At 39.5% G+C, this 22,116-nt stretch overlaps 1 protein-coding gene across 2 annotated transcripts in view; it reads right to left on the bottom strand.

Annotated features, from left to right (window-relative positions):
- Window positions 1–22,116, bottom strand: part of ELP4 (elongator acetyltransferase complex subunit 4) — a 149,791-nt gene that overhangs the window by 20,732 nt on the left and 106,943 nt on the right. The window contains exon 10 of one of the 2 annotated variants that reach the window (XM_080983753.1): window positions 3,609–4,264. The exons of the other annotated variant lie outside the window; for it this stretch is intronic. Within the exon in view, the coding sequence (XP_080839879.1) occupies window positions 4,241–4,264 (24 nt within the window). The 3' untranslated portion in view covers window positions 3,609–4,240. Of the gene's footprint in view, window positions 1–3,608; window positions 4,265–22,116 lie in introns of those variants that run through there. 2 annotated transcript variants of the gene reach the window in all.

The following is a 22,116-nucleotide window of genomic DNA, read 5'->3' as shown; positions in this document are numbered from 1 at the left end:
CCATGTAGCAAATCACTTTTGAAACTGAGAAATTTTCAAAAGTGATTTAGTTAATGAAACTTCAGCACAACAAACGAATGAATGAGTGAATGAGTGAATGAGTGAATGAGTGAGTGAGTGAGTGAATGAATGAATGAATGAAGGAAAACCCCTCTAGACGTGCTCAAGTCCTTGTAGTTCTTTGGATCTGATCCCAGCCAAAATGCATCAGAGTTTTCACAAGATTTATTTGTGAAAGTGGTTCTTGGTGTCTTCTAGTTTAGGATTAACAGAGAAGATTTTTTTATCATAATCCCAAACTCAATAGAGAAAGTTGAATTTAAACACTGAAATCAGTGCAGTCATGATTACATCTTTACTCAATTTAGAAGGGGAACACTGCTTCTGATCTCTGAACTGACAGAGCGTATAAAAAGGCACATACAGTTATTTAACCAAAAGCTTCAAAAAACATCATAAAAATAATTTTTAAAACTGTATTTAGATAGATAAAGGAAGTCGGAGCAAAACTGACTATTCACTACTGTGGTTTTTAAGTTTAAACAGCTCTTAAGTTTAAACAAATGTACCCAATTAAAGCACAGGTAATTATGCAGCAACAAATCATCAAAGGTGGAATAACATCTCTAAATGTAAGATTTTATTTTCATGCATGTACGTATATTGGTAGAACTAGCTGAGTGGGTTAGTTTGCCTATCAGTACATGAGACCTTAGTGGAAGTAGACAATCATCAGACTGGTTATGGAGCAGCCATCAAGAGTGGAAAAACAGAGTATTCGAACAAGATCAGAAAAAAAATATCTTTTTGCTCCATGTAATGCATGGAGTTCAATTTCAGTAAGCGCGAAAAGTAGGAAACTTTAATGACTAAGAGATGGCATTACCAAGGTCAAAGACTATTTCTAAATGAATAATCATTGTATGACCAACTGTAGTTACTATTTTTAATATATTTATTAATTAGAAACAGTATCCTAAATGCCACAAGAGGAATGAATATTAATAGGCCAATGACACATTTTCAACAGACTATTGCACAAGAAAAAAGTAAAGGGCTCCTGTGAAAAATATACAAACTTGTATTATTTACAACCAATACAAATGACTCTGAAACAAAACTGGGGAGGATTATTCAATATTAAAATAACTGAAGATGAATGGAAATAGGTATGTAGGTATGTAGAAACTAAATTCATTTCTGGTAGACATGACGTTAAGAGAGAACTATACTCAGTTCACCTATTGTAATACAATATAGATGGTACTACACACGGGATGCGGGTGGTGCTGTGGGTTAAACCACAGAGCCTAGGACTTGCCTATTAGAAGGGCTGCGACAGGGTGAGCTCCCGTTGCTTTGTCCCTGCTCCTGCCAACCTAGCAGTTCGAAAGCACGTCAAAGTGCAAGTAGATAAATAGGTACCGCTACAGGAAGGTAAAGGGCATTTCCATGTGCTGCTTTGGTTCGCCAGAAGCGGCTTAGTCACGCTGGCCACATGACCCAGAAGCTGTACGCCGGCTCCCTCGGCCAATAAAGCGAGATGAGTGCCACAACCCCAGAGTCGGCCACGACTGGACCTAATGGTCAGGGATCCCTTTACCTTTACCTTTACACACACTTACAAAAAGCAAAACTGTATTGAGATTTGTCAGATTCATAGCAGAAGAAGATGCATATTTGTCAACATTTGGTTGGAATGCCTTTGGATAAATATATATATATCAGTAAGACATCATAAATAGTATCAGCTGGGACATTTGTGATCCAAATGAATGCCCCAACGTTACTGGGAGCAATTAAGTGACAAGTCAGGAAGGAGCATGTAAGTATGTTGACTATAGCATGTATTCTATTAGCAAGAACATGGAAATCAGCTGTTTTGCAAATGATTGGTCAGCGGAGAAGAAAGATTCAGATTACCATATATATGAATAAAATTATGGCTTATAAGTATAGAATCATAGAATTGTAGAGTTGGAAGGGAACCTAAGTGTCATCTAGTCCAACCTTCTGCAATGTATGGGAAGAAAGAAGTTATTCTGCAGAGTCTTCAGAAACACTGGCTTCTATCCACACAATTTTGGAATAGATACAAAGCAAGAGAATTAGCACTTGTGGACATTTTAGCAATTTGTTGTAGAGTTTTTCTTAACAATTTAAATGCACCCTGTCCTGCTTTTTATTGGTTTGTTGCTTCCTTTTCGGCTAATTTGTTCATTCGTTAAGTAATTGAGTTAGAAATATGATATAAAACCAGGAAATGAGAATCTTTATAGACCGCTGTTAAATTAGAACTCATCTTTGTTTCTGGTGAAAGTAGCTGGTTATGTTGTTGCTTTCTATGATTTTATGGGAAAGAATAATACAACTCTAATGGTTTGGGAACAGTGTTATATCCTAGGGCCAATTTAAGCATTTGAAATTGTACCCTTGGGGGGTACAGCTGGACGAAGGAAGTAGAATCTGATGGCGTATCCGTTTTAAAGCCAGCACTTCCTGGTGATTTGCATGAGTGTAGCAGTCTAGAAAGGCATTACTGTTTCCAGAAATGCTCCGGCTACTCCTTTTGGAGAGATTTTCATACAGTGGTACCTTGGGTTACATACACTTCAGGTTAAATACGCTTCAGGTTACAGACTCCGCTAACCCAGAAATAGTGCTTTAGGTTAAGAACTTTGCTTCAGGATGAGAACAGAAATCGTGTGGCGGCAGCGGGAGGCTCCATTAGCTAAAGTGGTGCTTCAGGTTAAGAACAGTTTCAGGTTAAGTACGGACCTCCGGAACGAATTAAGTACTTAACCCGAGGCACCACTGTATGTCTGAACCATTCCTTAGGCATTATTCTCATTCTATTCAAAGATTGTAATTTTCATCTTATTTGTAAACAGGTTTCTATATTTAAAACTTACACTACTTAAAAATGATAGTGCACTTAAACGATCAGATAAATGTTATATATCTAGTGGAGTGAATCAGGTATTCTAGTTAAAATACAAGTGCCCTTTATTTTATGACTGACTAAATCATTAATCAAGATAAGTATGAGGAGACCAGTTTACTGTGCTGTCAACTGCCCGGCAACCATTCATAAGAATTGTTTTTAGTAGCACTGCTGTTCCTGGAGACCATGGCAGTGTTAGCATATGCCCTTTTCATACTCTGTTTTAGATGGAAAAATAAAGAATTCAAAAAAAGAAAAACTCATCAATGGACAAATTTTCAAAAATACAACTGGCATCTTAAAACTTCCATTGAATCATTTAGCTGAACAGCAAGATTTTATGGAATGAAATTTAATCCTACTTTCAGGATTAGAGTACATGCAAATTAATATTTTATAAGAAGTTACACTTCAAAAATGAAATATTACTTTAACTATGAATAAATGCACACAATTAAAATTATCCCAGTTTCAGAAAGTGCTAAGAAAAAACTTAACAACCTTGTTCAAACCTACTATTATTCCAAACACCAATTCATAATACTGTTACATTTTCTCACCTACCAACCCACACAATCAATATAATTTCTCCACAATCTCTCTTTCTGTTTTGAACATCTTTCTTACCAACTACACACTCACATTTTTGCATAGGCAGAGAATGTATAGTGCATTTGCTTTTTATTGCTTCACATGAAAGAATTACAACCATTCAAAGTTATTAACAATGAAAGAAGCACAAATGATATACACTGAAGAGGCAAGACAAATTATTTTAAAAATAGTACACAGAAATATGAAAGCTACAGGGCACTTGCCTGCCAATTTTTTTAACCATCTAAAACCTAAGTTTGCAAGTTTGGAAACTGGAGAAGCAGAGATTTTACATGCATTTATAGGCCCACTGACTAAAGTGAGATTTAGGACAATATGCACACTATAATGCTAGCTGCTGGTGAAGGGGGCTTCACATTATATTTTATTGCATCGCAACTAGACCCTCAGCAGTAGATCTCCTTTCTACTGGAATTAGGTAACATTGCTTGAGTGCTGAATTGGTGCCTGGAGGTAAAGGGATGGATGGAGGGCAAAAGGTTGAAACTGAATTCCAACAAGATGCAAATATGGTAGATTGGTGGTTGTCAGATCCATGATAGAGGTTCATGACTTGCACTCCAAGTATGTAGCCTGAGAGTACTCCTGGATCACACCTTGTAAAGGCTCAGGTAGTTGCAGCGCCTGTTGCTTGCTCCAGCCATTCCTGGATGCGGATAGACTGCCATGGTTATCCATGCCTCAGTAACTTCCTAATTTGATTGACTGAGATATAATTTAATGAAGTTATTATTAAGTTTTCTATGTGGAGTCATTTATTACATACTATATTATGCTCTGACCCACCATGCAAGCTCTGAGTGAAGGGCAGGATATGAATACTGAAAACAGACACAGAAAAATTAGTTAACAGCTATTTATTCTCAGATAATGTAAATATGGCTATTCTTAGGACTCCTCCTACATCTGGTGTTCATAAGCTCTCATCCTTGGCTTTTTTTGAAGTCTTTATTTCTGCACATCCCTTAAAGTTTATTGTCACTACATTATAATGTTCTGTGGATTATATTCTATTATTATAGTGTTTTAATCACAGCCACTTATTTTTTGGTACCTAAAAGTGAAGTTGCACAACCTCAGCATTTTCTGTTTCTTTAATATTTTTTTCTTTGCCCAACATAGTATTATAAACCTTGATAATGTCCCCTTTACTTAATTGTCCTTTTACTAATCTAAAAAGCTTTCATCTTCATCGGGAAGATGGATCAGACCTCTGATTTTAGTTGGCCTTTCTCCCGACACCATGGTCTCATCAATGCACTAATACTCTGCATCTTTGCCTACTTGGCCTGGCATATGGAACAAGCAGCATTTCCAGAAAGTCCTGAACTTCAGCCTCCTACTTAACAAATAAAAGCTGGCTTCTGTGATCTCGCAACCGCAATTCTTAATGTCATTTGTAATCTTATGTACCACAATCTACAACTCTTCCAAAAAACAACACTCATTAGCAGTTTGCCTACTCGGTTTATATCCATAAATTCCACATCAGGCAGACATGTCCTACAACAAACATATTACAAATTCCATTACCAATGTTTCTACATAGACATCACCAATCAACCCTGGGAGTATTCATTGTCTAGGGGCACTGCATGATCTTCCTCTTATACCCTCAGTTCTAGGGCACTTCTACCTTGAGACAAATACTTCTTTTGCTTCAAGTGGCGCTCAGTCCAAGCTAGAATGGAAAGCTCAATTTCTGATTTGTGTATGTTCCTTCCACAGACCCTTCTGCTCTATTTCAGCAGTACTCTTAGAAGTTCACAATGAAAATAAGGCTGAGATGGTCTGCCTTTTAAAAACTTTCTCCATGTTATTTTATACAGGTAGTAGATACTTCAAACATATAAAGCCCGGGTGGCATTGCGACTGCTGCACATTTATTCAAAATGGAGCCACAAATGTCTCTAGGAACAACAGATGTGATGATATGCCATCCCTCTGAAGAACAAAGTATCAGGGGGGAAATATGGTTGCACCCATAGGGAAAGTTTTTTAAAAGCCAGTCTTCAAAGCACTTCATCTACTATAAGCTCTCCAAGTATGTGATGATAATGGCCCAGTCTGTCTTTTCACTTTGGAATGTGAACCGAACCAATTCTTTGACCATCCCTAGTTCTACCAAGATATTTATTGACACTTAAGAACATCTGAAGCATAGAGCAGTTTCACATGCTTCTCAAATATTCAGTTATACACCAAGTACAGTTTTTGTTCCTCCCTGACAGAAAGGGAAATTACGCTATAGTTAAGTTCGTTACTATATTATATGTATCATATCACATATTGCTAGTATCAGCTGAGTTAAATAACTGATATGCAAGATCCAGCAGAAATGTAGTTGAATGTTAAATATGATTATGTAATTCCGTTTTCCAGTGTTTGCTCAGTAGTACATGAAATGTTAATGCAATATTCAGAAGAACAATTCTTCAGGATAAAAAAAGCTCCTGATTGGCATCAGGCAGGATTTGGGCATTAGAGCAGATTTACACTTGATGACATGTCAAAGCCTTTAAACAAATACTGCAGGTTTCTATTTGTTCACATGCTCATCTTTACAAAGATGGAACTCAACCATACCAGGAAAATAAAATATATATTATATATATTATACATCTGGAAATGAAAGTTAAACCAAAACTAAAAGCAACAGGCAACTGCACCTTTTATCATAAAAGCTGAAGTATTTTTTACTGAAGCAATAGGGAATCAGAAGGCATGCACAATCCAAAACACCCCAAAACAGAATGAGGCATGAATTTGAATTAGTTGCCATACATATTATGACTAATGCTATGCTACAACAAAGACTTTGAACTAGCAAGGATCACTACTGCTAACCTGACATCAAATAATAGCAAACAAAACAGCTGAGATTATATGGAATCTTGAAGCTTTTCACCATACTGTAGTTGGTACTTTATGCAAGCCAGTTTTATTATCTGCATAAAATTTCCAGCCAATGGCAAACTGCATAAACTCAACATTTAATGAGGCATGCTGTCACCATGAGTCATACTTCCAATTTGCATATGTGAAAGACATAAGTAAATTCATTCAAATTTATGCAAAATTAAAGTTGCCAATTACTAGCACTGAGTATGAGCTAATTTTAAAAGTGTCTGGGATACCTTCAAAGACAAAAGGCATCAAAATGGTTTATCCTGATAATCAAGAATCTTCTACAGGGCATTCTGTAATTCTAAAAGAATCTGATTTACTTAACAGATTAGTCCCCACCCAGGAGACCAGAATATGCACTCCATCCAGATCTGTGAGATCAGGTCACTGTTGCCACTAGAACAAAAGGAGAATTAGCTTCTGAGCTCTGTTTCAAAATGAATTTGTTATTTTCTGAGCCCTAGAATTTCAGAAGTCATTGCTGCATGAGGCTCCTATATTGGACATTAGCTGGGAATTTTTTTATGGACCTGGAAAGTGGAGAAAGGTGTGCCACTGAACACCTGCAGATTATTACAGATGAAAAGAAGCATACAGTACTCTACTATCATTGATACTGATTATGAAAGGCAGTAATCATGCAGAAAGCTTTGGTCTATTAATGGGACCATACTCTGCTACCTGGAAAACTAGGTGCCAAAGGTTTTATGATGACCAATCCTAAAATTATCATTTTAATAAACTCTGTCACTGACACCTGTACTAACAGTTATAGATATATGAGTTACCTACTATTTTCCCAATGCTAAGTTTATTTTAAATTACTCAGAATATGGTCATAACTGCTACATAACCACCAAGGCACCATGTTATTTACATTGTTACTTGTGCAGTTTAATTGTACAAACAAATAATTAATCATATATAAAACATCTGATGGTAAGAACAATTGGTTGTTAGGAATCATGTCAAACAAATGGAAAGCAATGCTAATACAACAACACATTATTAGGTAGTGTTACTTTTCAGCACTTTCCAAACAAATCCTTGCTATGACTCAATATATATTTTCCTCCCCTCTTCTTCATATACTTTCTTTTTACTATGAGATAACAAAAGGCATATTTCGTAAGCATTCTCTTCCAAGTAATCAAATTTTATTTATATATTTTACTATTAGGGTCTTTTGCTATGATCCTGTGTGAACTTTGCTTGTATTAAAATGAGTGGAAACACATAATTGTTACCAACTACCAGACTAATTATTTAGAATCTCTTACTAGCTGCCGTAATTGGGACTGCCTTTCCCCATATGAAACTGACTCAATCATCATCTGAGTGACTGACTGAATCATCATCTGAGCGCCTTCTTTGTGAGTCTCCTCCATGTACTCAGCTATACAGCTGCAAATAAAACATTTTAAGTGCAATATACAAAGCATTTTCAGAACAGTTTTTATGTGTGTCTAGATTCCACCCATCAGAGGTCTGGAGTATGGCAACACGAGAACGGGCCTTTTCTGCATTGGCTCCCTGCTTGTGGAATGCTCCCTGCTTGTGGAATGCTCTCTCCAGGAAACCTCACCTGGCACCATTATTATAAAATCACCACTGCTTTGAACACAAATTGCAGTTTTTTGGGCTTATCATAAGCTGGTCAAAGAAACCCAAAAGAAAATGCAATAGTGTATTAACATGTTGTCACTCACTTTCATAACAACAGCGTAAATACAATTTGGTCTAAATATATAAACTGGCAATGTATAGGCTCTTACCCCTCCATACTGAGATATACAAGCTTTGAGGATCAAATGTACAGGCTTCACTAATTTTAAGTTTTAAAGGGGTTGCTAGTTTTAGCTAGGATATATTGAACACGAACTAGTGATTAAATATAAAAAAGTGAAGAGCACTAAACATTTGCAGAACATCATGAAGACACCCCTAGAGGTACAGCATGTTACCAGTTTAAATTTTGAAAGCCAATTAAAACATTGCTTCAACCAGTTCTGTTCCAGGCATAAAACCTGAAACTTTCTAAGTTAACTGCAATATCTTCCAGGCAAGGTGCCAGGCAAAAATGTTCATTTTCAACTAGGCCTTTGGCTGATTAAACACTCTCTCTCTCTCTCTCTCTCTCTCTCTCTCTGTGTGTGTGTGTGTGTGTGTTGGGAAGGGGGGTTATTGGTAATTTTTGTTATTCTGTTATGCATTTTGTGTCTTATTTTGTGTTTTTATGTTGTAAACTGCCATGAATTTTCAGATGAAGGGTAGTGTGTGTGTGTGTTGAGAGAGAGAGAGAGAGAGAGAGAGAGAGAGAGAGAGAGAGATGATGATGATGATGATGACAGTAGCAGTCCTGGATCAACGTTAGAAATTCTGTCTATCCCAGTAGCCTTTGCATGCAGCGTGCAGAGACCCCTTAATCGCAGGACTGATATAGCCACAGACCCATGACAAAAAACCTGGAAAATGCACCTTCCTTAGGAAAGGTAAGGCCTCCCACTGCAAGACAGATGCATTGGTTGCACTGGGTGAAGGGAATATCACACCATGCTGCCTGGGTATGCTGGGAAGGGCTATGTTCCCTTGCTGCCCCAAATTTTTGTTAAATGCTGAGAAAGCAGCCAGAGAAGCCACGATGAAGATGGAGCACTCTGCTTCATAGTAAACAAAAAAAGTGGGAAACTACCAAAGCCTCTTCCAAACTAGGACTACTCTGGGGGAGCAAACCTGGTAGTCCCACTCAAGTTGCAAGTTGGTTATTGAACTTGTTGGCTGAAAACAGAGCAGTTTGGGCAAAGTGCAGCAACAACTGCTGGAGAAACAAAATCGTGGCCCCACTCTTCAGCGCTGCTTGTGGAAACCACCTGCTCCATGCCCATACAACTCTGTGGTCCAAAGAAACATGTGGTGCATCTTGACTGGCCACATACTCATTCCACAGAGTGTCCCACTGACTACCTCCTCCAAGACCCCATGGACATAGAAGGGTTTTTTTGTGGGGAGGGGGGATACCAAGCTGAGAAGTCACACACAGAACATGGTGGGAATCAAAGATGAACATAAACTAGAAAGCCAAGAGGTAGATGGACAAGTACACACAAACCCACACTCCTTAAATAAAACAAGACCACTGACAAAAAGCAGGTAGAGGAGGATAGACTGAGATAAACACCGAAACTTGCAAACTGACAAGAAAGGCTGAAGAAGAACTGGGCAACTAAACACATGAAAGGATCCCAACTGTTATTAATTGCAGGCAGGAGAGGAGACAGAAGATTTCAGAAGACCCTGCCTGATTCTTCCAGTAGCAGGTGTCATCCCTATCAAGGAATGTCCTCTAGTCTCATCTTGCACAGAGGGATTTAAATGCTAACTCTCTCCATCTGTGCAAAGCTAGTATATCAGGGAGACAGATTCTAGCCTAGCCTGCTTTCTGACATTCTAGCTTTGCTCTAGTCTAGGAGGTTGCAGAGTACATGCATGAGGCACTTTAAAATAAGCAATTCCCATGAGCCTTGTGTGAGAGTAAAGCTATGCCATGGGTATATATGGCTCAGCATATTTGCACAGAATCCTCCTTCCAAATAATCATGCTTAGGATTGTAGTCATTTATAGTTCTGTTTTATACACAGTGCCTTAAAAAACTTAGTGCATGTGTTCTGCACTCATTACTTCTGGGCTTTTAACCACATATAATATTTCCTGTTCCGTATATTATTGAAATAAAATTTTCCAAGTGTGTTTCTATTTAATGACAGTGGCAAAAGGTTATTGTCCATGTTTGATGAAGAAGTTAGATTCAACAGGAAAACTTATTATTGCTACCTTGCACTTCATAATAAAGTATCACCAACACAAAAAAGTTAATTAATTTCTAATTCTTTATTCTTTTATTTAGGTTTTATGAAGGTTGATTGGACTTGCTCCATCATTTTACGGAAAATTAATTATTTCAAATACATGCACTACTTTATGCAACCTGCCTGATTTGCATTGAGGAAAATTCAGCAGAAGTAATTGAGGCACAAGCAAATACTGGCACTGACTGAACTCAATTTTCATTCCAAATTTCTACAAAATCCCAAGACACAACAATATCAGATGCAAGGGGGAAAACAAACAAAAGCAATGTGAAAAGGGAACATGAAGAGAGAATATTACAAGAATCAGAGAACAAAGGGATTGCAAAACTATTTTAGTGCCATAGATGAACAGTGAGGGCTTCATTCACGCAAGGTGGAATAAGATATCATATGGCATCCTGACAATTGATGTCTTCATTTAAATGTAAGAATTTACATTCTAATTAGAAAGAATTTACATCTTAATCAGAGGCAGCTGTATTATCTTGTTACTGTTTTTTTCAAAGGTAATGAACTAAAGTACTGCTGTGCTTTTTCAACCAGAAACTAAATAGACAGCATACAGTGTTATTTTATAGCCTACCTGCTGTAAGCTGTTATTAATATTTTCAAAGATTAAATTCCAGTTACAATCTTTTAAAAATAAAAATTGTATTTGACACCATTCAGAATGATATGATGGAGACTTATTTAAAATGTTTAACCAATACCTTTTATAACTTGCATTTTTGAGAGTTTGTACTTATGGGGTATTATTAATAAACCACCAATAAAACAAAATGCTTTATTTTTAGACACTACTAATAAGGTATTTTATCTATTGTAAAATAAAAGCTTTTGACAGTTACAGGAGTAGGAAAAAATGCAAGTTCTCCCTACTCAATTTGACTTTGAGACAACACTCTAAAAGCTATCAGCTTTTCTCTCAGAGCCATGTTCAAAAACCAGTATGTGAAATGAAATCTGGACTATTAAACTGGAAAGATGAATGAGATAAACTACAGATTCATGAAAAACCCATGACTAGTAACTCTCTGTGCCTCAATTCTCAAGGTAAAACTGGGGGGGGGGGGATTTGAAGAATTTAAACCAGCATTGTAGCATTATTTATCATTTAAAATGTGTTGTTATGACCTGTGGTTTTGAGCAATAAATTTCTTCTGAGTCTTCTCCTGATATTGCTATATTAAAAATAATATGTTAAATTCTAAAAATATGTTAAATTCTGAGTTAAATAAATGTTAAATTCTACACTTATATCTCAACACTTCATAATTCAATAGAATATATATTAAATTAAAGCCATCTTTTTTGATGTAAAGAGGGGGGGGGGGACCAAAGAAGAAAAATATTGGACGCCTGAGGCCAAGCATTATAAATACAACTCTACTGATTTTTTCTAGTAACTTTTCAATTTTACAACTATCAACTAAACATTATAAATACCGTATTTTTCCTCTGTAAGACGCACCAGACCACAAGACGCACCTAGTTTTTGGAGGAGGAAAACAAGAAAAAAAAAATATTCTGAATCTCAGAAGCCATAACAGCAAGAGGGATCGCTTCGCAGTGAAAGCAGCAATCCCTCTTGCTGTTCTGGTTTCTGGGATAGCTGCGCAGTCTGCATTCGCTCCATAAGGCGCACACACATTTCCCCTTACTTTTTAGGAGGGAAAAGGTGAGTCTTATAGAGCAAAAAATAGGGTATTTTTTTGCCATTATCAACCTTGTCTCTTGAAAGTCCAGCACACCTTTCTGTGTTAGACAATCACCATTATCTTCAAGTAAGTGATCTTGCTTAGTGTCCCAGAAAGGACTGTGGGCAGCACACCCAAACTGCCTTGAGATAAAAATGAAATAATGGGAAGGTGGTACGTATAATGCAATATACTGTTGCAATTCTGGGCTAACAGAGTTTGGGGGTGCAAGGGCACCCATAACTGCTAAAGTGAACTTTAGAAATTAATAAAGGGTAGAATTTAGCTGATATTTGGGAGTATTGAAGGGAAGATGCCAGGCCAATGGAAAAATACAGGCTAAGCACCCTTTCAAGGCTGGGGCCTCACCCAGGATAGAAGTCATTAAGCATAACAAAAGGTTATGCCCCATCACAGGGAAATCCTTGGGTCTATGCCAACAGAGGCTGCCAAGGTTACGGTGAGCAATGACGGTAGGTTATAGGAAGATTGTCACCTTTTAAAATTAAGCTTGGAAGAGTGGGAAGAAGGGGGTCTAGCAGACAGAAGAGGAGGAGTTGGGAAGGGAAAGCAGGAAGCAGAGAGAACTCCATGTGGGGGGCTGGAGGGCAAATGCCAAGAAGACAGGATGGAGACAAACTGTGGCAGAGGCACAGAGATGGCACTGAGAAAACTTCTGTATGCAACACTAAGCTGCTGTGAAAGACAAGCCCCTCTTGAGATGCGAAGGCTGTAAACTCTGCTCTCCCTCCATCTGCACATGGGCTGTAAATATGTGTTAATAAACCACATTTCTTAAAGACATTTCTTAAAGATTGCTTCTTGATTCCCAATGGAAACTCAACCCAGGTAAGCACCTGGAACCCCTTGGAATCTTGCTACCGCTTGGCAGAGATTGGGAGTGGCGTGCAGCCTTTATAACAATTCAAAAATAAACAATTGTGCCTATGTTGTATAAAGGCTTTATTTAGCTATAAATCAATCTATTGTAACTGTTATAGGCAATTAGTATGCACTGTTGTTCAGGAAATGTTATGAATTGTGAACTGGGAAACTTGATTTAAATCAATTATTTAAATTGGTGTTTTTTATTGGTGATGCAAGTAACAATTTAAATTACACTGATTTAAATCAATTTAAATTGTACCACTGGGGCTTCAGGGCTGGAGTCTTTGGACTCAAGAGGATGGCATTATGGAATTAACCCAGTTCAGGAAGGTGGGGGTGAGACAAACTCCTGAAGTACTGTTTCTAGGAAAGTGCCATCTTCCCCATCTGACACTTCCTTTGAGTCCATGGCATTTCCCAAACCTGGGGGCTCTGACCCTGGATCACGACAGATAAAGGATTATAAAATGATGCATGATGTGGATAGAGAGACGCTTTTCTCACCTTCTCTGAATGCTACAACTTGGATCAATCAGTGAACTGACTGGCAGGAGATTCAGGACAGATATCCCCCTCCCCTTTTCCACAGTGTGTAATAGTCACACAGGACTAAATTAATCTAACTTTTTACTACAATATGACTTTAAAAGAAGACAAGCCAAATTCATGGAGGTTGAGTCTATCAGTGACTACTAGTCACAGTTACAGATAGGTAGCCGTGTTGGTCTGCCATAGTCAAAATAAAAAAAATCCTTCCAGTAGCACCTTTAAGACCAACTAAGTTAGTTCTTGGTATGAGCTTTCGTGTGCAAGCACACTTCTTCAGATACACAGTGTATCTGAAGAAGTGTGCTTGCACACGAAAGCTCATACCAAGAACTAACTTAGTTGGTCTTAAAGGTGCTACTGGAAGGATTACTAGTCACAGTGGTTATATTGCACCCTTCAGGTTTAAAGGCAGTATGCCATTAAAGACCAAGAGCAAATAGGCTTTCGTGTCCTGCTTGGGGACTTCAGAGAGGCATCTGGTGGGCCACCATGGAAAACAGGATATTGGACCAGATGGACTGTTAGTCTGATCCAGCAGGACTCCTACTGTACTCTCTGTTCTTGACAACAAGAGGTGGAGTAGATAGAACCACCTGAAGGCCCAGATTTGCCCCCAGGGTCACCACCACTCTCTGGGAGACACAGAGAACAGGAACTGATGGCAATTTTTTCTCCTTTGACCTGGATCAAACTGGATCAGGATTCTAGCTAGTATGCACTTTTTCCAGCACTGATGAGGGCAGAAGAAAAAAAAAGACAATTTCTTGTGATCTGTGAAAGGTTTGAGTTGCTTTTCGGCAGAGAAGTAGGATCTGTATAGAGGACTATACAATTGGAACATACACAGCTGAGGGTCCAAAGACAATGCCGCCAGCTTATATGTGGGTCTAATGTATAGTGCATGGGTGCTTACTTTTTTTGACCACCAAGAATATTCACTTTTTCCAAAGGTAGGTGTGACCACCCCACAATTTCTCCCATACAATTTTAAATGTGGGCGCGCGCGCACACACACACGCACAGAAACCCCTGCACCTGCTCAGCAGATCTGTGCAGATGAGAAGAAGTCAGCATCCTATAATAACTCCTAGAATATTAACTCCTATAATATGAAGATCAGGCAGGGGTCACTTGCAACTACATCAGGATGCTGGGTTCTGTCTATTCCAGAACCATGTTTGCTTTGGTCATTTTCTTCTTTTTGTAGATGCTGCATAAAATTGGTCGCAACTTGAGGGAAAAGGACAATTTGGTGGTTGGACTGCCCTCCCCCCCAAGTGGGGTTATCCACTCCTGGTCTAGTGGTTACCACAGTCTTCAGCACTGCTAACTTTATTGGGGCTTAAATCTCAGACCCAATCCAGGTTCCATTTGGGAATTTATGTTTAGTAGGTGGGGTTGAGAAGGGTGGGATGCTTAAGAGCATGGGAGTTGCCAGTGAATTAACCCTTGCCTTGGCAACCAAGTATGCTGTTGTGGGACAAAATCTGGCATTTAAAATGTTGGTGCTCATCCCCTTGTCAGGCCCAGCCTGCAAGAATTCAAAGCCCCCCTGGTACAGCTCCTTCAGTGAATTTCACCATGATTTCTAGCACCAGGCAATGTATTTTATTTATTGATTTATTACATTAAATTTATACACAACCTAATTGTAAAAAACCTCAGTGGTTTACTAAGTGGAAAAGGTATGCAAGCCCAATGGCTAGTAAAACCTGTTGGTAAGGCTTCCTTGCACAGTGTAGTGAGAACCTTCTCTGAATTGCCTAGTCACCCAAGATTCTGCTGATGAAGAAGATTATCACTGATAACCCAAACTATACCATCAAATGCTGGAACACTTGCGGATGGAGCTTCAGTTCCAAATTCTGTACCACCCTCCTGCTGAATCACTGTGCAGTCATATTGTAGATTCCTGCTAGGTGTGCTGCCGAGATTGAGTATAAGCTTGTCTTGTTCCTATCAATTTGTTTATGAATATCTTGGCTGAAGTGTCCATTCTCAGTTCTATGAGATCTTCCACAGTTCCCCACTTGCAAGATGTAATTTAGAGATAGGCTTGGATGCAGGTGGCCAATGCACAAAAGAAAATCCTGCTGCTCTACATGACTCCTAAGGGTTTCTTGTTCATATTTACAAGCAGAGAGTTACTATTTCCCTTGTATCTGAATCTGCAACTCAAGTGCTAAGGAATATATTTTCTCCTTGGAAAGGGAAATCATTACTTTTTACCTGTGCATAGTGAGGATTTTCTCCCTGCTTATTTAACATATGCAGAATTCATAATGCGAAAGGCTGGGCTGGATGAATCCCAAGCCGGAATTAAGATCGCCGGAAGAAATATCAACAACCTCAGATATGCAGATGACACAACCTTGATGGCAGAAAGTGAAGAGGAATCAAAGAACCTTTTAATGAGGGTGAAAGAGGAGAGCGCAAAATATTGTCTGAAGCTCAACATCAAAAAAACGAAGATCATGGCCACTGGTCCCATCACCTCCTGGCAAATAGAAGGGGAAGAAATGGAGGCAGTGAGAGATTTTACTTTCTTGGGCTCCATGATCACTGCAGATGGTGCAGCAGTCACGAAATTAAAAGACGCCTGCTCTTTGGGAGAAAGGCGATGGCAAACCTAGACAGCATCTTAAAAAGCAGAGACATCACCTTGCCAACAAAGGTCCATATAGTTAAAGCCATGGTTTTCCCAGTAGTGATGTATGGAAGTGAGAGCTGGACCATAAAGAAGGCTGATCGCTGAAGAATTGATGCTTTTGAATTATGGTGCTGGAGGAGACTCTTGAGAGTCCCATGGACTGCAAGAAGATCAAACGCATCCATTCTTAAGGCAATCAGCCCTGAGGGCTCACTGGAAGGAAAGATCGTGAAGCTGAGGCTCCAATACTTTGGCCACCTCATGAGAAGAGAAGACTCCCTGGAAAAGACCCTGATGTTGGGAAAGAACCTGATGTTGGGAAAGATTGAGAGCACAAGGAGAAGAGGACGAGATGGTTGGACAGTGTTCTCGAAGCTACAAACATGAATCTGCAAACTGCGGGAGGCAGTGGAAGACAGGAGTGCTTGGCGTGCTCTGGTCCATGGGGTCACGAAGAGTCGGACACGACTAAACGACTAAACAACAACAAGAAGTGAGGATTTTCTTTGAAATTCTCTTCCAGACATTCCCAGAAATTATAATCTCTTCAGGAGATGGAATACCATTTGCCTCCTCTTTATCTAAGGTGAGACTGTGAAATACCTTTGGCTATCTAAGCTTCTGGGGGCTTAATGGGACATTCTCAGGATACTGCAGGCTAATCTCCTTCCCCTCAAATTTCTTCTTTGTGCTTTCTCTGGATCTCTATATCGCCCCCCCACCCCCATGCATTCTCTCAGTCCCCAGCATTTTCTTTTCATGTAGTCTGTCTTTCTGTTCCTGTCTCCCTATGCTTCCACACAACTGTCAGGGCCTTAAGCCATGCAGCTGTGCTCCATCCAGAAGTACTGAGACCCATCCTCAGTGATCTCCACCACCTTACAAGTTCCCCTCTGGGAAACATTTGCTGTTGAGCAACAAATAGCAAATGTTTGCAATGCACTAGATGCCATTTTATTTCCTCTAATAAGAAAAAAAATCAAAACACAACCTGCTGCCAAAATGGAGTTATGGGGTACTGTAGCATAGTAGTTGCTAGGTGAGGTAAGCTAAGATCACCACAATCTTTGCAATATATAAATGAGTTCTACTACTCATACTTTCCCTGCTGATGCCAATGGAACAGATGGAGGTGGTGTTTTGAATGAAGGAACAATGGCGACATCTGCCTATAGCAGTGGTGTTCAAACTTTTTTCAAAGAGGGCCAGATTTGATGAAGTGAAGGGCCATGGGGGCCGACCAAAGGGCCAACCAAAGATGTTGACCTTTTTAGGATTGAAGTTATTGAGCTTTTCTTAGGGTTGGAGTTGTTGAGCTTCTTTTAGGATTGAGGTTGTTGAGGTTTTTTTAGGATTTTACCCTAGGAAGTAAACTGCCACAGGGGCTGGATTAAACCGACCAGCGGGCCCCCAAAACGGACTTTGGACATGCCTGGCCTATAGGCTTTCCATCATTCTGGTTCCCCTCCATCTGTCCCATCTTCTGTGTTTGTGTGGTGATGGTGGACAGGAGACCAAATACCTTTTCTGGGGAACCAGAAGGCTGGGGCAGGACACAAGGGACATGGAGACTATCCATGGAGCTCATGCAGTTTATTTCCCTCCTCTTGGGAAACTGTTTATAAAAAAACAAAAACCCAACAACCTAGGAGCAGGAAAAGAAAAAGAAAAAAGGTGCCCTCCCACCTTCCAGTGTCGGAAAATGCAGTTCTTCCTCTCTGCATCCTTCTAGACAGCTCTGTAAGGCTCCAGTATAAATGGTTCAGTGAACACCCCTTCCTCAAATATGACATCCATTCAGGAAGCCTGCCCACAGCTGTTTCCTTATTATTGTATGAAAAGAGCTGCCCTCCGTGCCTTCCATTCAACTATTACTGTATGAAGGAAGAACAGTTTCAGATACTGCTATTGTGACTGAAGTAGGAGTTTCTTTGCTATTTATTCTAATTGGCTCACAATTTGTTTTTCCTATGGATATGCTAAGGAATGCAGGTATAAGGAAAAAGATCACCAGCTGGCTCAAATATTATTCCTGCAACAGAGGATTTAACACTCTGTCATCCTCAAGGCATTCTCCCTAAGACTTTAAGTACCTATAAACCTGAAGTTCTTTATCTTACCTTCTAAATTAGGGGGTTTAACAATAAATAAGCTGGGGATACGTGTTAATCTGCGTAGAGGGGGGACTCAGATATCTTTGTTCATATTTTTCCGCTCTGCAAACAACTACATATTTAACCATGCACACATGCTCTCGCAGAAATCAGTCATAGATAAGTCCTTGCTTATCCCTACCTTGCTGCAAAACAGGTGACATTGGTTGTTGTCTGAAGATGTGAATATCTTGACTGCTACCATCTTTCAGCACTAGAAGAGGCTCCTAGCTGCCCACGGTATGAGCAACCATTCATGAAATGAGGTTATCTGACTGAGGAGGTCTGCCAGAGAATGGTCATGTCTGGCCAAATGGACTGCCAACAGTGCCCAATAGTTTCAGAACTACAGAGCTAGAGTCAAGAGTGTATTGGAACTAGTTCTTTGCTTATTTGTGGCTCAAGGCTTTCAGGTGGAGATGGAGCTCATTCTGAGACCATGAAGTGTGGAGGTCTCTGCAGTCTGCTCCTCAGCTAGTTCTAGACATGTTGTCAGTAACAATGACAGAGGGTGCCAGTAACAGAAGGATGCTTCTCTGAAGCAGGTTGCTATGAGAGGTCCATTTCCCAAGGGAATCGTGAACGTGCACTATCTGGGTTAGCATGAAACCCAGGTGATTCCAGTGCAGCTGAAAGATGCTCTAGAACCAGTGCTGGAGAGACCTAACACACCTAAGATGTGATTACCAGGGTTGCTGCAATGTGACCCAACAGCCTATTGAAAGACCAACAGCAATATTGGACATGCCTGCTAACAATTTTTAAGCCCTATGATACCGAGGAAGGCCAATGTGGTAGCAAGGATGTCAGAAAGCTGGTCATAGGAGTGACAAGGAATCTGTTGTTGATATATGAGAACACTGTGATTCCCTGAACACAGAGGCAGGCAGTGATGGCCACTATGCACTTAGTAAAGAACTGACTGTTAAAAGCTCAAATGGCAAGACCTGAAATTGGAACCAATGGCTTCCCAGGGTGAAGTGGAGAAAACACTAATGCTGTACAGAAATGTAAAAATATAGTTGAGGCATGGGTGTAGCCAGGCTTTTTGTGGGGAGGGGCAGGGTTTGGTTAGGGAGACAAGGTTTTGTTAAGGGGGGCAGAACCTCAGATTTGTATTGATTTTTATTGATTTGGGTGAGCAGCTGCCCTCCTGACACCCCCCCTTGGCTATGCCCATGAGGTGTGAACCAGTCTCCAAGGTGTAGAAGCAGCATAATGTTGGCAATGGCCACGTTTTGAAACTTCCTAAGCTTGATGAAGGTATTGACTCACCTAAGGTCCAGGATCAGCTTGAGACCCATGTCCTTTTTGGGGGACTGTGAAGTAGTTGTACTAAACCCCCTGAAGTCCAGTAACTCTGGCTACTGGCTCCACTGCTTCCTTGCAGAGAAGTGCCAACAACTTTCTAAAGAAGGAAAGGTGGTGGTGCAGCGAAAGTTCCTGTCAGGTGAGGGGGAGTTGAACTCTGCTGCACAGCCCATGCTTACAACAGCCACTACCCAGCCGCCAGAGTTTCACTGACTTGAATATGAAGGAGGTGTGAGGTAATGATGTGCAGTTGTAACCAGAGATAGCCAAGGTAAAAAAAAATTTAAATCCTGCCATGATAGTAAAATATAATAATAAACTAAACTATCAACCATTTATCACTCCTCAAATGGTACCCTTTTCTTTGCTTAACTGTACAGCTGGCAGAGTGTATGCCAGCATTTGTAGATGTTAAAATAAAATCTCATGAACTTCAATTTGATGCCATACATTTTTGATAATCTTCTAGAAAGCACGGAAATTGACGGATTTGTAAGGTCTCAACAATTTATGACTGATGCTGTTGTTCATTCACCCAACCAGAACTCTTGGCATATATACATAATTGGCTGTACATGACAAATCCATTAAATAATGTAAAGATTTTTCAAATGCAGCAATGATATCCTTTTTTGGGACCAGGACTTGCATCTCCTGTGGTGGAAAGGGCTTCAGAGCATGAACACTGGTCATGAATCTGCCTTGCTACTGCCCCACTACTAATATCAGCTATACAGAGTACAGATATCAGGCAACTTCTGATTTTCAGGGTGGAGAACAGTTAGTATACATCATTCTAGCAGTGTATAAAGTGAACTACAACACAGGCGACTAGGTGCCAAAGTTTCTACTGAACACTTAAATTAAACATTTCATGAGTTACTACAGTATTATCAGAGGACTGTGAGATATGTGCAATTGTATGATATACAAAACCGCAATAGCAGAAATAAGATTGCACGGCTGACTACAGACATGATGTACAGGTTTTGAATTATATACATAATTTGATTTGTATGCCACCTTTCCATAGTTAAAACCATGCCCAAAGCGGCTTACAATATGAAAAAACACATAATTACAAACATAACAAAAGTGGTAATAAACAATAAATATAATAGCAAAAAGTGCACAAGCAAATTAAACAATATCCACATGAAACATAGTAAGTTCTAAAATAAAGGTACAAAAATTAATATCAAAACCCGCAACACCTCCCCCAACAAAATCCCCTAAACAATAAAAGAAATATCATTTATTTTGAGTCAAGGAAAAATAGAAGAAACAATCAGATCTGCAACAAAATGTTGCATGGTGGAGTGCTCCTCTTCAGGATTTCAGACACTCCCTTCCAGCCCCCACAGGTTTTTCGTTTCACCATTCCCAGAGCTTTTTTCTGGGAGTACCCAAGGGTACGCAGTATCAGCACCTCCCACAATGTTAAAAGTGTGGCACTTACTGTAACAACATTATGGTGAGTACTAGCACCCTTGTTCCATAACAAAGGTAGGGCCACTGAGCAGGCTCAGTCCTACTTTCAGAGTCTCCCTTTAGGGTTTTTATTTCCTTAAAAACAACAACCCTGTACTTCCACAAACCTGGGGGTTCCCTCAAACCTGCTGATACCTCCCTGTTGTTCATTGATTTTTGGCTACATAACCAAAGACACTCATAGCTTGCAGATCAAAAATAGATTATAAACATTTTGGGAATCAACTCTGTCACATTTGCGTTCTGTAACATGAGTGATGCTAAAGAGTAGGAATCATATTATACATATTTTGAACTTCTTATGAAGTATAATTAACCTCTGAATTCAAATACACCACCTAAATCCATGTTTTTAAAATGCAAATTCATTTTAAAAAGATTGCTTCATTGTAGATTTGTAGCATGCTTTCCATTCCAAAAGGAAAACCAAGGTAGTAACAACATCATGCCAAAATGAGTAAGATAATATCAAAAGAAAACCAAAGAATATGAAAAACCATCCAACAAAATAAAAATAATCGTTACAAAGGACTTTAACTTCTACAACTGTATCCATCTATTTTCTGGCTTCCCTAACCCCAGGGGTTCACAAATATTTTGAATCAACAGACCACTGCCAAGTCGAAAAAATATCTTCCCGTCTACCATCTGTTCCCAACTGTCAGCAGTAAAATTCCAGACCACTGGGGATGTATTTTGGCAATGCTGGTCCATCTCTCTATTCATTCCCTCAGACCACCACAGTCACTGAATAGACACTCAAACTAGCTCACAGCAGCACCTTTGAAGAAAGCAGGTGCCTGCCAGAGCACTTCAAACAGCCCCAGAATTTCTTACATTGCCATCCCATTGAAATATGCCTCTTAAATAAAGTATACTTAAGATGCAACCTTCAGGGACAAAGAAGTCACTAATAATTATCTTTGGAAGTAACCAAAAGTTGAGATTTCTCCGATATTTAGTCCAATATTGAGTGCACTCTACTCCAAGAGTCAAACCAAGTTGATTTCGACACTATCCACCCAAAAGGGCTCAAGGGTG

The sequence above is a fragment of the Podarcis pityusensis genome, assembly GCF_964106645.2.
Source record: "Podarcis pityusensis genome assembly, chromosome: 1".
Taxonomy (NCBI): domain Eukaryota; kingdom Metazoa; phylum Chordata; class Lepidosauria; order Squamata; family Lacertidae; genus Podarcis; species Podarcis pityusensis.
Note: the sequence above shows the minus strand (reverse complement) of the source record. Positions and strands in the feature narration are given on the sequence as shown.